At 45.3% G+C, this 15,108-nt stretch overlaps 1 protein-coding gene across 1 annotated transcript; it reads left to right on the forward strand.

Moving 5' to 3' along the window:
- The first annotated feature begins 9,754 nt into the window (after positions 1-9,754).
- Positions 9,755-14,736, forward strand: LOC127329413 (uncharacterized). Its single transcript, XM_051355933.2, has 3 exons — positions 9,755-9,784; positions 11,695-11,759; positions 13,617-14,736. Exons 1-3 carry the CDS (start codon positions 9,755-9,757, stop codon positions 14,734-14,736), a joined length of 1,215 nt encoding a protein of 404 aa, XP_051211893.2.
- The last annotated feature ends 372 nt before the right edge of the window (positions 14,737-15,108 follow it).

The following is a 15,108-nucleotide window of genomic DNA, read 5'->3' on the forward strand; positions in this document are numbered from 1 at the left end:
TGGCCACCACGCGAGTAGTCGAGCTATTGCAGCCAAGGTTTTTCGGGCAGGATTCTACTGGTTGACAGCAATTGAGGATGCCAAGGAAATAGTAAGGACTTGCGACGCATGTCAAAGGTTTGCCGCAAAACCTCATTCTCCAGCAGCAGAACTAACACCAATACCATTGTCGTGGCCCTTTGCCCAATGGGGACTTGATATGGTGGGTAAGTTACACAAATCCTGGCCAGGAGGAAAGGAGTACATGCTAGTAGCTGTCGACAAATTTACAAAGTGGATAGAAGCGAAGCCGATAAATTCACCAGACGGAGCATCTGCAGTAAAATTCATAAAAGGCCTCGTCTTCAGATTTGGAGTGCCCCACAGCATTGTCACAGACAATGGTAGTAACTTCACATCCCACGAGTTTAAAGATTATTGCGAGGAAGTGGGTATCAAGTTACACTTTGCGTCAGTTGCGCACCCGCAGACCAACGGCCAAGTCGAGAAAGCTAATGGAATCATCTGCAACGGCATTAAGAAACGCTTATTAGCGCCACTGGAGAAAGCTCGACACACCTGGCCAGAGGAGCTGCCCAGTGTATTATGGAGCATACGAACAACACCAAACACAGCAACACAGGAAACTCCGCTCTTCTTGGTTCATGGAGCAGAAGCAGTATTACCAATCGAGATAGAACATGACTCTCCACGAGTCGTAGAATATGATGAAGAGGTGTCGAGAAAAGCGCTAGAAGATGACGTCGATGCACTTGATGAAGCTAGAGATGAAGTACTATCTCGGGTAACCAAATACCAACAGGACTTGAAGAATTACCACAGTCGACGTTTGCGGCCAAGATCCTTTCAGGTGGGAGACCTAGTTCTTCGGCTCACGCAAAAAAGTCATGAAAAACTTGAGTCACCATGGCTAGGCCCCTACATTGTCACGGAAGTAATCGGAGGAGGAGCATACAGGATAAAGGACAAGAAGATAGGGGTGGAGGAGCAAAACCCTTGGAACGTGGCGCAACTCAGGCGGTTCTACGCCTAGAGCTGAAATATAGTCCTTGTAAAACTTCAATGTACTGAAACGCCCGCGAGTTTTCAGACGCACTCTTTTCCTTTTTCGGGGCACCGAGTGGGGCCGGGAAAGGTTTTTAATGAGGCGGGCTCGCGGTGCTGCAATATAATAAAGATAGTGTCAATATAACTTTTCTTTATCGACATGCTCAAAGTCTCCGACCCGAAGAATTTCAATATAGTTCCTCGCAAAAAAGAAAAGCCTTGCCTTGGTATTAAAATACCTCGTGAGTCAATAAAAATACAAAATAGTACTCAACAAAGAAGCTCGGGGGCTGATACTCGCCAAAACTCTATATTGAAGAAATGCCTCGGTTCAAAACCTCGCAATACACAAATACAGTAAATAGCCACCGAAACACTCGGGGGCTAGACAAATATAGAAATATGATGATTGCTTCACAATATAATCACAATCATGGGTTACAAAGAAGAGTTATCTACCAGAGGAAAATAATTAGTCATGATTCAATATGTCATCAAGGGTAACTCTGTTTTCTTCAGGAGCAGCGCCAAGAAAATCAGCATAATGACCATCTGCAAAAAAGTCGGCATCCATCCGAAGAAGGTCTTCAATCATTTCTTCGGCTATAGGCGAAACCTTCGTGTCAATTCGGTTAACACCAACTCTTCGGCGCTTTACCTTCTCATGAACTTTCGCAACAACTTGGGTCAGGTCAAGATTTGAGTGGCAGATCTGAAGCATGATAAGAGCAAATCTGGCGCCAGCTACCAGTTGAGCTCTGACAAAATCATGGATCCTGTGGGCATCCTTGAATTTCTCCATTAACTCGGGAAGAGTTTTTGGTTGAACGTTCCGAGGAAACATGGAGTTATAAACCATAGATAGGGTCTTGGTACAGAAGTCAAGGAAGTCGCGAGTTTGAGAGGTGCGATCCTGAAATCTGACAATCTGGCGGGTCCTCTCTGGGGTAGCCCAAAACAGAGAAGCATGGTCAAGGGAAAGGTTAACAAGGAGGTTCGTCCTAGTATGTACCCTCTCTTCCTCGGCAGCAGCATCAGTAAAGGAACCTATTAAAACAACGGAGTAGAAAACTTTAAGAGACGTAGCATGAAGACGAAAGATATCGGAGGATGAAACAAGCATACCCGACATATCCGCACTGGCTTCATTCATTAACTCGAGCATGAAATTTTCTCGAGTAGTCGCCTTTTCAGCCTCGGAAGCAGCGATTTCCTTAGCAGCCACGGCCTCGCGAGCTTGCTGAAGTGCAATTTTTTCGGCTTCACATGATTTACGAGATTTTTCCATCATCACAAGTGTTTGCTTCTTTGCATACTGAAGTTGCTGCCGAAGTTCATCCAATTCTCGCGGCAAGGAATCTTCGACAGGTGTAGCATCAGCAAGAGTTCTCCTTGAGCGAGAAGAAGAAGGCGAAACATTGGAAGGAGCGGAAGATGAAGTATAGTTATCAAATACCAACTGAAATTTAATAAAACAAGACAACATCAATCAACAAGCAAAAGATAGAGTTTTCATTAATCTTTCGGAATAATTACAAAGGCCTTACAGTGGAGCTAATGATGTACGTGTCGCCAAATAACTACTTTGGCGACAAGAGCAAAAGAAACAGAGAAAGAAAAACAAAGAGGCATGCAATTAGACCTCCGGCCTTGATGAGCTAGGAGTCGAAGCTGGTTTGATCCCGAGATAGGCCAAGATCTTCTTCGTGTTGGGCTTGGCAGCCTTAATCAGCGACCTCCATCTTGATTGCTCTATCTGATCAGTGTCGCCAACTTTCACCCAATCAACAGTCTGTTGGCTGTCAGCAACCAGGGCAACAGTGCTTTCGACAGCAATCTTCATGTTTTCCTGGCGCATCTTCAGTCCAAGGTCCTCTGATGAATTGAAGCTCTTGGCCAGGGCAAGGAAAGTCGGGGGCTCCTCTTTCTTCGGGAAGAAGTAGGGGAACAGCGTCGACAATCCTGCATTAGCATTTGCCACGCCTTCACGAATTTCGGACCCATGAAGCTCCAGATAAGAAAGTGCGTCAAGGAGAGGGTCATTGACGGGATTCTCCAGATCAAAATCTTGGTTTGTTTGGGCTGCCACAGGAAACAAAACGTCGGTCAACAACAAGAAACAGCGGTTCTCATAAAAATAGAAGGGATCAACGGTATTACTATGAGTGCGTCGACTTTGTGATTTCAGGCGCTTGAGGATCCCCTGTTCACGAGCAGCTTGTGCAGCTTTATGCTCGTTTAAAGCAGATTCAGCATCCTCAAGTCTTTTCTGCAGTTCTTCGACACTAGCAGCTTTTGCTTTGGCTTCATCAGCCTCGGCTTTGGCTTCGCTAGCAACAAGTTCGGCTTTCTTGCGAGCCGCCTCACTTTGCTCCAGTTTTTGAGCAAGTGCGTCGGCACGTTGGTTGGCCTCTGCAAGTTTCTCTGTCGAGATATAAAAAAAAGAAGAAGAAAGATCAAAAATCGCGACAAACAACAGGAGCAAAAAGTCAGAAAGAACGGCAAGTATAAAAGTTGTTACCTTCAGTTCTGTTGGCATATTCACGGTACCCAATGAATTGGGATCCGATGCGGATGAGATCTTTGATCATGGGCTGTCAAAGAAGAACAAAGCAAGAGAAACATCGGCATGAAAAAAGAGTGAAGGCGTGAAAAAGCAAAATAGAGGAAATATAGATATCGATAAACTTACATCGTCCAAGAGCAAAGTAGAAGAGCCGCCCAATTGAGGGGCAGGCTCAACGATCGTTTCAATCCTTGTCCTTTTTGGTGAAGGAGCAAGGGGGCTTGCTGGCGGAGTTGTGGTGACGACGTTTCGTTGAGGAGGCGAGGATTCTTCTCCTTCAACTAGCGTGTCTGAGGCAAGTACAGTATGTGACGTGCTTGTTCGAGGAGCCACGTCAGCAGTTGGTACTTCTTCCTCGTCATCACTGTTGATCAAAAATTGACAGCATAAAAAGCAAGACAAGATAAACATTTCGAGTACAGAAATAAGAAGAAATAAAGATGACTTACGAGCTGACGAGGGATTCAATATAAGGATCATAAGCTGCCTTCGGATGAGAAGGAACAACTTCTTTGGCTTTGGAAGTGCCGGAGTCTTCGACATCATTCCTTTTCCTTTTGCCTTTCGGGGAGACAGCGGGAGGAGGAGATTGTGCCGACGAAGTACCTTCGGAATTACCCGCGGATTTTCGTGAATCCACGGGTTCGTTCACAAAGGATGGAGCTTCTTGATTGTCATCCGTGACAATGGCCCTTTCTTCGACTTCTCCATCCTCAGGAAGAGGAGGAAGGGAAGCCACAGTAGGATGGTTCTGCAGGAAAATAGCGACAAAAGAAAAATTAGAGAGATATCAATACAATGAGATGCAGGAAAAGTCCGGAACAAAAAAGAAATTCGAGAAGACAAAATACCTCAGGGAGAGGATTGGCGGAGCTGTATGGTTCCACGCGACAAGAGGAGGGAATAGGATCCTTCTTGTTAAGCGAGGAGATTCTTCGAATCAGCTTCTCCAAGTCCTTTACAGAAAGATCATTGGAGAGCCTATTGGCGTCATTTTCACCAGAATACGTCCAAAGGGGATTTTTGCGAGCCTGAAGAGGCTGCACTCTAATCCTAAGAAAGTAGGCAGTGATTTGAACACCAGACAGCTCTTTGCCTCGAGTATTTTGGAGCTGATGAATACGAGACATAAGTGCTTCTGTCGCCTTTTTCTCTTCTTCAGAAGCTTCAGCATCCCAGGAGCGGCGGCGCTGAATTTTGGCACTTCCGTCGAAAGGGACTATGTTGTGCTCAATAGAATTAGCACTTTCTTCGTGTATGTAGAGCCACCTTTTGCGCCACCCTTGGACAGAATCAGGAAATTTGACGTCGAAGTAATCAACGTCAGTTCGGACACAGATAACAACGCCGCCTATGTTATATGTGGCGTTGTGGGAGCCATTGCGGCGGAGGCAGAAAATGCGTTTCCACAGAGCCCAGTTAGGAGGGATTCCAAGGAAGCATTCGCACAGCGTGATAAAAATGGAAATATGGAGGATGGAATTGGGGGTCAACTGGTGAAGCTGAATCCCATAAACAAAAAGAAGGCCGCGGAGGAAATCGTGAATTGGGGCAGAAAGGCCGCGGATGAGGTGATCAACGAAACTAACTCGGTACTCCATTGGAGGGTTTGGGTAGCTTTCTTCGCTGGGAAAGCGGATGGCGTCCTCTTTCTTCATCAGGCCAAGCCTCTTCAGCATGTTGACGTCCTGGTTGGAGATTTTGGATCTCTCCCATTCAAGATCTTCAGCGGCCATCTTGGACTCTGGAGTACTGTGGCGAGTGAGTCGCGTGCGCGGTGGCATCAACGGCACTGGCAAAGCAACGTTAGTGCGTGCGGAAGATCAAAGAGAGTTGGGCGCAGGGGAAGTTTTTTGCAAAGAGGAACGGATGTGCGGCGCAAGCGAAGGAGTGAACGGAGGTTGAAGAAAGGTTTATATAGGAATCGGGCGAAGCAATGCACCGTTGGATGAAGAAATCGTGTGGTGAAAAAAGATCTTGTAGATAAAAGGGTAAAAAGGTATTTTTACTGAAATGGAATAGAACAGGTGTTACCGCACGTGTGCCAGGAAAAGCGGAGGACGTGTGTCCCCCACTTGCACGACGTGTCAACGTGGTGGAAACAATGGACCCACAAGGCAGAAAAATCATGACTATTAACAGAGATGAAGTAAATTTGACTAAGGGAAGCATGCCGACAAGAAAAATAAAGGAAGATTGGCGACAGGAGAAGTTATTAAATACTTCGGGAGCCTTTGATCAAATACAAGTTTTTGCCCAAATGCTCGGGGGCTACTTCGACAAAAGTAAAATTTCGAGTATGGCAGTATAGAAATTGTGGGAGCCTACACCCAAGCACAAGTCCTTGGCTGTAGCCTCGGGGGCTACTCCCATCGGGAGCGCTGTTCGCGCACCCGAAAGATGAAAAGAAGATCATATCGGGGAATAATGACAATATAGCGACAAGGTGGACTAAAATGTTGAGCCTACAACCAAACACAAGTTCTTGGCTGTAGCCTCGGGGGCTACTCCCATCGGGAACGCTGTTCGCGTGCCCGATGAAATTAAAAAAAGAAAGATAGAAAAGCAAAAGAGTATATTTCGAGTTATAATTAACTCTACATATACTCCCATCGGGAGAACAACATAAGTCATATTTGACTCGATAAAATGTGCCATTCCAACAGCCGAAAAAGCACTCGACAATATATTCTCAGAACGCCAAAGTTGCGATCAATTTCTGAATGCCGCAAATTTGCGAAGGTAAGACCCCAGATCCGTTCTGCTGGGCGTGGCATCGCCGAAGACTGCGCTCTGCTACTTTTATCCGTATCAACAGATACGAAGAAAAATCCTAACGGACGCGTTAGGTACTCGATAAATTTGACTGGGACTCGACAGAATGGTAAGACCTTAAGCGGCACCTGTCGAAGTTTACACCAGTATCCCGAGATCATGTCCAGGGACGTGATCTTGAAGTAGGTTTTTGCGGATTGCCACTAGAGCAGTTAACTAGTACCTGATCCGTCAGATGAACTAGCCCCAACTACCATTATCCCTGTACAATATAGAATTTTATGTGAAGAAATATAAAAAAGTTAAAGCTCTCGAATAAAAATAAGCAGTGGAGATTTTCCCTGACTCTACGATTCAAGCAAAATCTCGGGGGCTACTGACATAGGCATCCCAAATGGGCCTGCCGAAGATAGTACCCGGGGTTTACTGAAGGCCCAATACCCGAAGAATAAGAAGATTCGGGAGCCCAAGATATATTAAGGAAAGTTAGAGTTGTAATAGGAAGTGTTATTTGTAATCTGGCGGGATGAGTTAGAAACCGTCCCGGACTCTGTAACTTGTACAAAACGAAACCCTCGGCTCCGCCTCTTATATAAAGGGGGAGTCGAGGGACGAAGAGATCATCGAATCATTGTCCACAAACCCTAGTTTTCATAACCGTCGAGTACTTTTCGGCTGAAACCTTCGAGATCTACTTGCCCTCTACTTCCAACTAAACCCTAGCCTACAATCCATAGGCATTGACAAGTTGATACCTTGTCAATCCGTCCCTAGACTCGGGGGCTACTCCCATCGAGAGTGTTGGAAGCGCACCCGATATCAAGCAATTTCGACTTCAAGATGATGAAGAAGAACCAATTGTTTTCAACAATTAAGGATATTCGGATGAAGGAAATTATAGTCCCTGCCCGAAGCTTCTATGTGGGCATTACCCTTCGGGTACCCGACATTAGTCTACCTCCTCCGGCCCAACTAGGGGCATGTGGTGACCCTGCATACCACTGCATGTTGTAGTATGCCAGTTGTTGACATAACATATGTGAAGTACCAAACCGCAAATATTACATCCCTCGGAGTAGTACAACAGAAACATAGCTGGTCTTTATTTTACTCACTTAAGATTACAAGCGATATATCTACATCACACTGGAGCTCCTCCTGGATCCATAGAGGATAACTCAAAGGTTCTAGGTGAACCCTACTTAACTTATACAATATAGGTCAAGCAGGCTTAATACCATTTCTACTCGAGCAGCTAAATACTATAGAGTTCATGTTGCTCAGCTACTACTACTTATGTTGCTTAAGCGGTGTCTTCTTCAGGAACCTCCCCGATTCCGTAGACTATCAGGTAATCCACCCCCTCTACTCCTCTAGGGAGGTCTAGTTCTTCATAGCAGATCCCATCTGCTCCTTCTGGTCCTTCATTTTCCTCCTCCAGGTGGTTCAGGCAATCTAAGCATGGAATTATAAGAGGTATGAGTACGAGCGTACTCAACAAGTTAATTATAGGAAAGAGGTGTTTTATACACTAGCTATGACACTAGACCATAAAGTCATATGCCAATGCAGGTTTTTGTAAACGTTTCTTCAAAAGGTTGCTTTTATTCCGAAGAGCTATGTCTGTCAGCCTTCACCGGGTGTCTAGAACTTCATGGAGTTTCTTTCCGGCCGCGTTCACAGTTCCAAAACCTGGAACAGGGAGTGACATGTCACGATTCGTTACACTCTGCAGAGGTGTGTTTCTTTACCCATAAGATATCTTAACCTTGGTGCCAACCGGGCAGCTTTCCGGTCCACACTTCCTTGGTGTGAGGCCCGGTATAAGGTCCTAGCCAATCATTGAATTTCTCCGTGACCCCGCACACCCACCCTTTGTTGCAGTTCCGACCTTGGGTCCTCACCGGTCAGCATATCCATTGGATATCATCCGACCTCGACTAATATCCCAACCGGTAAGCATACCCCAATGGGTATCATCCGACCTCGATACCTTTGTCGGCCTTCTGCAACCCATCATAGACCGCATTACCGTGGGGACTTGGGGGTTCCCCACCCACTCCGGTTGTCCCTCGGGATACAACTGACTACGGTAAGCGCATTCGTTGATGTATGAGAGGAAGAAATGCAACTGACTACTCCGTCCCACTCCAGATCTTATGGTTAAGACAGGTCTTACGGCACAAGAATCACTGGACGACATTTGTTGTTAATCCTAGATGGATATAAACCCATTGCAGTGGAACCTTCACCATACTCATACCATGGTTCCATCGCCCACAACCTAGTCATATTCATAGTTATGAAAATAACATTTTTCTTTTCATGCAAGAGTGATAAGTATAGTACTTTGCAAGTAATTTGGTAAATACTCAAAGTGACATGAGCAAGCGATGAACTTACCTGATGACTGCAAGGTAGTGCAGTTGGATTGATTGGACTGACCCTGGTCCTCTGTTTCTGAAAGATAGCATCATTGTATGATAAGGGCAATGGTTAAAGATTCAAATATGCATGCTTTACATTTTTAGGGTTGTTCCCCCTTCCCGATGCTTAATTATTTCATGTCAGAGGTGGCGAATAAGCACAATTTATAAATACTCCTTAAGAGTTATTAAAATAATCCTTTGTGATTTTTATTAAGGACTTTATTCAAAGAAAATATTCCAATTTTCTTAGGATAATTATGAGTTGTTATTCTTCTTTAATTATTAAAAAGCTTAGAACTTCTTTGTTCAATTTTATTGGTAATATTTCATCATACACATTTTTGATATTTGTTCAATTTATGATGAAAGTATTTATTTTGAATAGTTCTCAAAATTTTAAGTGGTCTACATATTTATTTATGTTTTTATAGTTATTCTAGTGTTTTTAGATTTATTTTCAAATCTAGAATAAATCCCATGGTCAAATGACCATTTTGCCCCTCCCTGGGCCCACTGGTCAGACCGACCGAGTGGTTTGGTTGGACCAGCCCGTTGAGCTCGGCCCAACCGGCTCACTCGCTCGCATCCTCCTTTCCTCGACCTAACCCTAATTCCCCTTCCTCTCTCGCGACGCTGCGTTGCCAGCGCCATCACCGGTGTTCCCCGGCCGTCTTCGGCGGTCCCTAGCGGCGTGGTTGGTCGCAATCGAAGTATCTGGTGACGCCGCCTCTTCCTATCCGCTTCGATCTGGAAGATCTGGTCACCTCCGCTCGTCATCGACCCCCTACTGCAACTAGGGTTGCGGTGCTCGCGGTGATTCTCGTCGCGCTGGTGTTCCTGGGCGCCATGGTGGTGCTCAGGGCTCGCTGATGGTGCGGCGGAGCTACTGTGCTCAGGGTAGCCATGGCTTGGTCGTGGCTTGGCCTGCCGTGACGCCATGGACACGCCTGCATCGCTTCGGCTCCAGGTACACATCTCCTGCTACCCCTCTCTCTTCTCCTCTTCTTCTCCAAGCTCTGGGGTCACTGGCCAAGCCTCCCTCTCTGGAATGCTGGCCATGCCGTGCTGCTGCCATTGTTGGGCTTGCTGCTGCTATTGCTCTAATGCATGAACTGTTGTTGTTGTTAGCTGCTGCTACTGCTCTATTTGTCATGCTCTGGCTGCTGTTACTTGTTTCCTACTGTGCTACTGGATATGCTATGGTTGCTGCTATGCTACTGGTTGCTTAGATGCTTGCTTGGCTAGCCCTAGCTACTGCTGTTGCTCAAATCATATGTGCCTGCCTCTGTTCTTGCTTCCCTGGCTTACTGCTGCAAGCAGTTCTTGTATTTAGCAAGTGCCAGTACTGCCTCTGTGATGATTATTGAGCTCTAGCTCATGGTATGGCTCTGCTTGGCTTTGCTGCTGTCCATATGCATCAATTCCTTGATGATATGCTTCTAGATACAATTATAAAATTATTTATATAATTTTTGTTGATGCAATGTTTGCTTATCTGTAGAAATTCAGTAACTCCAGTGAGTTACAGATGCTCTAGCTTGTTCTTGCAAGCTCTGGTGATCATATGATCACCATTTGCTTGATACTGGCTCACTGTGGTATCTCTCTGTGATTACTGATGGATAACTGTGCTATTGCATAACATTTCGCCATGTGCTGGTGGATGCTTGTGCTTGGTAAAGCATGTGTATGTGCTTGCAGTGCTCTAGTTGATGATTAGCAAGTGCCTTCGTTACTTGTCAGTTAATTACTTCATTTATCTATGCAGTTTATCATGTATCAATGGATAAATGAGATGAACTGTTGTGCAGTGATGACTCTTGTGCTATATTTGCTTGAGCTAGAGGGATACCAACTTCTGTTGGGGACCCAAGCTCCATTTTGAACCCGTCTAGGTAATGATAAGTGTGTAGGGCTTGATGTGGTTGGATGGTTTTGTGTGGTTAAGTTGGACTTAGCAGTAATCAACTGCTGCTTTGGTATCTCCCACCTACGTTGGCTTGCTGTGAATGGATAAATGCTTGCCGGTGATCATATTTGATTGCCAGCAGCTTTTGATGTTGAAAAATAATTGTAGATACATATAATTCTGCTTTTATCTGATGGTGTCAAAGGGCTAGCTAGTGTAGTGTGGTAGGTTTGGGTTAAGTATCTGGGATGGTTTCCTTCCTATTTCCATTTGGAAGATGCTACCACTGGTCTGGTTGGCATAACCATGGTCATGTGCTTGATTCGTTCCTAGTATTTTCCATTTCCACCAGGTTACACTTGGTCTATGACCAAGTGATGATCAAACAGGTTTTATCCACCTTGTGTGTTTGTGTGTAGCATGGTTGTGCAATAATATGAACAAAACCATCTGGTTTGTTCATGTTTCAATGGTATACCTCACTCCAGCTGATAGGTTTTGCTAATGTAGAGGATTGCTTCTATTTGGTTGACTGGTGCTTGCCCTGCTCCTCCTTGCTGGCTTGTGCTGGTGCTACTCCATCTTTTTGTTCAACAATCACTTCTTCTTTGTGGAAAAAAACTGGAACACTACTGTTCTTGTGTTCTTGGTGTTCTTGCTGGCTTTGGCTGGCTTAGTCGATGAATGGCTAGGGTTTTGTGATGAAAAGGTTTTATATCAACCTTGCCTTGCTTCCCTGGTCGACAACAAGGCCTGGTGCAGTTTGGTGACTCCCCTGGCTTGTGTGTGCTGGTGTGCATGCACACAACCTTGTGAGCTGCCTGTGTGGTTCCATGTTGGAACTTGGGACTCTTGTGGATCAGCTCGGCTGGTCTGGTCTTATCCTTCATAATTCCATTCTTTCTAACCTTCCAAGTGGCATTGCCACTTGGCAACAATGTGCATTTCTTGTTTGTGTTCTTATGCAGGGATCCAGGATGATCAAGAGGTTCTCCTTCTACTGGATGATCAAGAAGATCAAGAATGTAGATAGGTTTAGCTTAGCTTAGTTATTCAATTCATTGTAATTTTTCCATTTTCTTTTTCTTTTATCGATTTCTGAAATGGTTATGTAATGATTATTATATTTGGATATTGTAAAGACAATGTATCTTGTGTGATGATCAATAAAGCTCAATGTTTCTCTAATGAGATTATTGTAATATATATCTATTCTTTTATTGTTTGTATTATCCAAATATAATATTATTTGTTGAATTGATACTTGTCTTTTTATTTTTTGTATTGTTTAAGTTTGAAATTCCATTCAAACTCATTTCAAATGCAATCACTCAACTATAAGTGTTGAATTCAAGTGTTTCCTCCTTTTCCAAACCCTAATTCAAAAGAGATCATGTCCAAGTTTGTCGCACTCTCTAAACCCTAATCCTAGCTGGTGTCGAGAGAGAAACTTGTTCCCTCTTAGGTTTTATGCAATCAAAATTTCCCCTAGTTTTGCGATGCAATGCACATCCATTTTCTAATTCTACACCGCAAACGTCTGAAATCCTGGGATATTACAGGGCCCATGAAGATTACCCAACAACCAAGGTGGGCCTATACATCGGTTCCAGCAAAGGAGACTTACCAGAAGATGGATTCTTGATGAACAAGGCAAGAAGATATCAGTAAAGGAAAGGCTAGAGTAGATCTCGTTGTAACCTAGTCGAGTTCGGACAGGACTCTCGAGACCCGACTTGCTATATGAAGGCCAGGAGGGGGCCTGCCGAACAACACAACATCAATACGTAGAATCCCCGCAAATTAGAGCTAGAAACCTAGAATCCTTGTCTCTCGGCGAGTCGACCAATAGCATCCTATCGGCTACCCCATTGTAACTCGACATATTCGATAATCAAGATCAGACAAGCAGGAAGTAAGGGTTTTACCTCATCGAGGGCCCCAAACCTGGGTAAATCTCTCTTCCCGTTTGTTTGGTATCTGATGTCTCGTGCTAGCCTGCAGGATTCCGTCAACCCTAAGCCCCTCATGGTGGGCATTGCCGAGTGACTGGCCGAAAATTGGCATGACCTACATAATAGAAGGCATCTACAGTGGTAGCTTAGTACGAGCCAAATATAAATTAAAATGGCATGACTTGTAGTTGTAGAGCTGGAAATGCAACACAACATATACAATGACTTAATTTTTTTGATAAACTACAAAATAGAAGAAAACTACTTTATACCTCATGTTGAGCAAGCTAGAAATTACAATGGTATAACTTCTAAACATGAAATATAAACAACCATGTTGAGTGCTTTGAAATTTTCAAGGAACCACACCATAGGGAAGCAACTATTGTGGTAGCATTAGGCTGGTGCCAACGCGGGCTGGAGCGGCGGCGGTACCGCCCGCGTAGGGGCGAGAGGCGGGCGAGACGGCAGCGCGGGGCGGTGGATCCACCGCCCGGCGGTTGCGCCCGCTACCGCCCGGCTGCTGCCCGCGCTGGGGGCGAGAGGGGGCGACAACGTTGGCAGGTCGGGGCGAGAGGCGGGGCGAGAGGGAGGGGGTAACGGCTAGCTGACATGGCGCGATCTGATTCGTCCACGTCAGCTAGCCGTTGGGGTAGCCGTTGCTGGCTCAAAAAATTCGAAAAAAGCCAAAAACCCCAAAATTCCATCCCCACCCCCTATAAATACCCCCATATGGTTTCACTCATTCCACACCTCACTTCATCTCCTCCACTCTCCATTTCCACTCCTCTCAACGCCATGTCTTCGTCTAGCAGCAGTTCGAGCGACAGAATGGAGGGTGATATGATCGGTGCATTCCAGGCGGAGTATGAGGAGGCGATGCTCAACCTCGAGGCGGAGCCAAGACGGCCGTGACGCCGCCGAGAGTTCATCAGGCGTGATCGTCTGGGTGCCCACGATCGGCTCTACGAGGACTACTTTGCCGACGATTGTAATTATCCTCCTAGCTTCTTTCGGCGAAGGTATCGGATGAGGCGATCCCTTTTTCTACGCATTGTGGATAGATTGGGTGAATACTCTCCGTATTTCACCCAAAGAGTTGATGCTCTCAACCGTGCTGGTTTTTCTCCCCTACAAAAGTGTACTGCGGCTTTGCGTTTATTAGCTTATGGAGCCGCTGCAGATACGATAGATGAGTGGCTTAAGTTAGCTAGACAAACTTCATCAGATTGTCTAGATAGATTCTGTGAAGGCATCATTGACTGTTATGGGGAACAATTTTGCCATCGACCAACTGTCGAGGATACTCAGCGTCTGTTAGCGAAAGCCGAGGAGCGTGGCTTTCCGGGCATGTTAGGGAGCATCGATTGCATGCATTGGCAGTGGAGGAACTGCCCAGTGGCGCATGCCGGTCAATTCACAAGGGGAGACATCAAACACCCTACCATAATCTTAGAAGCCGCTGCGTCGTATGATCGTTGGATCTGGCATGCCTTTTTTGGAGTGGCCGGGTCCAACAACGACATCAATGTACTCAACCAGTCGCTGTTGTTCACTGATGTGCTTAGGGGAGAAGCACCCATAGTGAACTTCACGGTGAATGGACACGAGTACACCTATGGTTACTACCTTGCCGATGGCATCTACCCCTCCTGGCCGGTGTTCATGAAAGGTGTTACTCTTCCACAAAGTGAAAAACATCGACTGTTCACTGCTGCTCAATCAGCTTGGCGCAAAGATGTCGAGTGTGCCTTTGGAGTGCTGAAGGCTAGGTTCAACATTCTAGTAGGTCCGGGACGCTCCTACTCGAGGCGTACTCTTGGGTTGATCATGCGTGCATGTGTCATTCTGCACAACATGATCATCGACGATGAGCGTGATACAAATTTGGAGAACATCTATGAGACAGTTGATTCCAATGTCGGCCCTGCGATACACAATAATGCACCACCAAGCCTAGCAGCCAGGATTCAGATGGACAACGAAATGAGGGACTCACCGATGTATACACAGCTCCAGCATGATTTGATTGAGCATGTGTGGGCTAATGCCTAGATTATGTAATTTTTTCAAATTTTTATGTAATTTTTTCAAATTTTTATGTAATTTTTTTTATAATGTAATCGGTAACAATTTTAGTTGAATAAAATAATTTTCTTGCATTATTTTGAATGTTGTAATCTGAAAAAGAAATGCTCATGTCGAGGAGAGAGAAAAGCTAATGTGGAGGAGAGAGAAGTGAGAGCTGGCACTATAGCCCGTGCACTAGCACCGTGGGGTGAGAGTGGGGTGAGAGTGAGGGTAAAAGCTGACGTGGCGAGGCTATAGGGCGTGATACATTGGCACCAGCCTTAGAAATCATAATGGCACGACTTTTAGAGCACGGAATGCAAATAACATGCCGAGACTTAAAATTTTGCATTAACA

This window comes from Lolium perenne, chromosome 2 (assembly GCF_019359855.2).
Source record: "Lolium perenne isolate Kyuss_39 chromosome 2, Kyuss_2.0, whole genome shotgun sequence".
Taxonomy (NCBI): Eukaryota; Viridiplantae; Streptophyta; class Magnoliopsida; order Poales; family Poaceae; genus Lolium; species Lolium perenne.

Bases quoted from the DNA above. Each gene is read 5' to 3' on its own strand.
- LOC127329413 (XM_051355933.2), top strand. From the start codon at position 9,755: ATGGACACGCCTGCATCGCTTCGGCTCCAG. The intron at 9,785-11,694 runs GTACACATCTCC...GTTCTTATGCAG, and splicing joins CTGCATCGCTTCGGCTCCAG to GGATCCAGGATGATCAAGAG. The intron at 11,760-13,616 runs GTTTAGCTTAGC...AGAGTTCATCAG, and splicing joins AAGATCAAGAATGTAGATAG to GCGTGATCGTCTGGGTGCCC.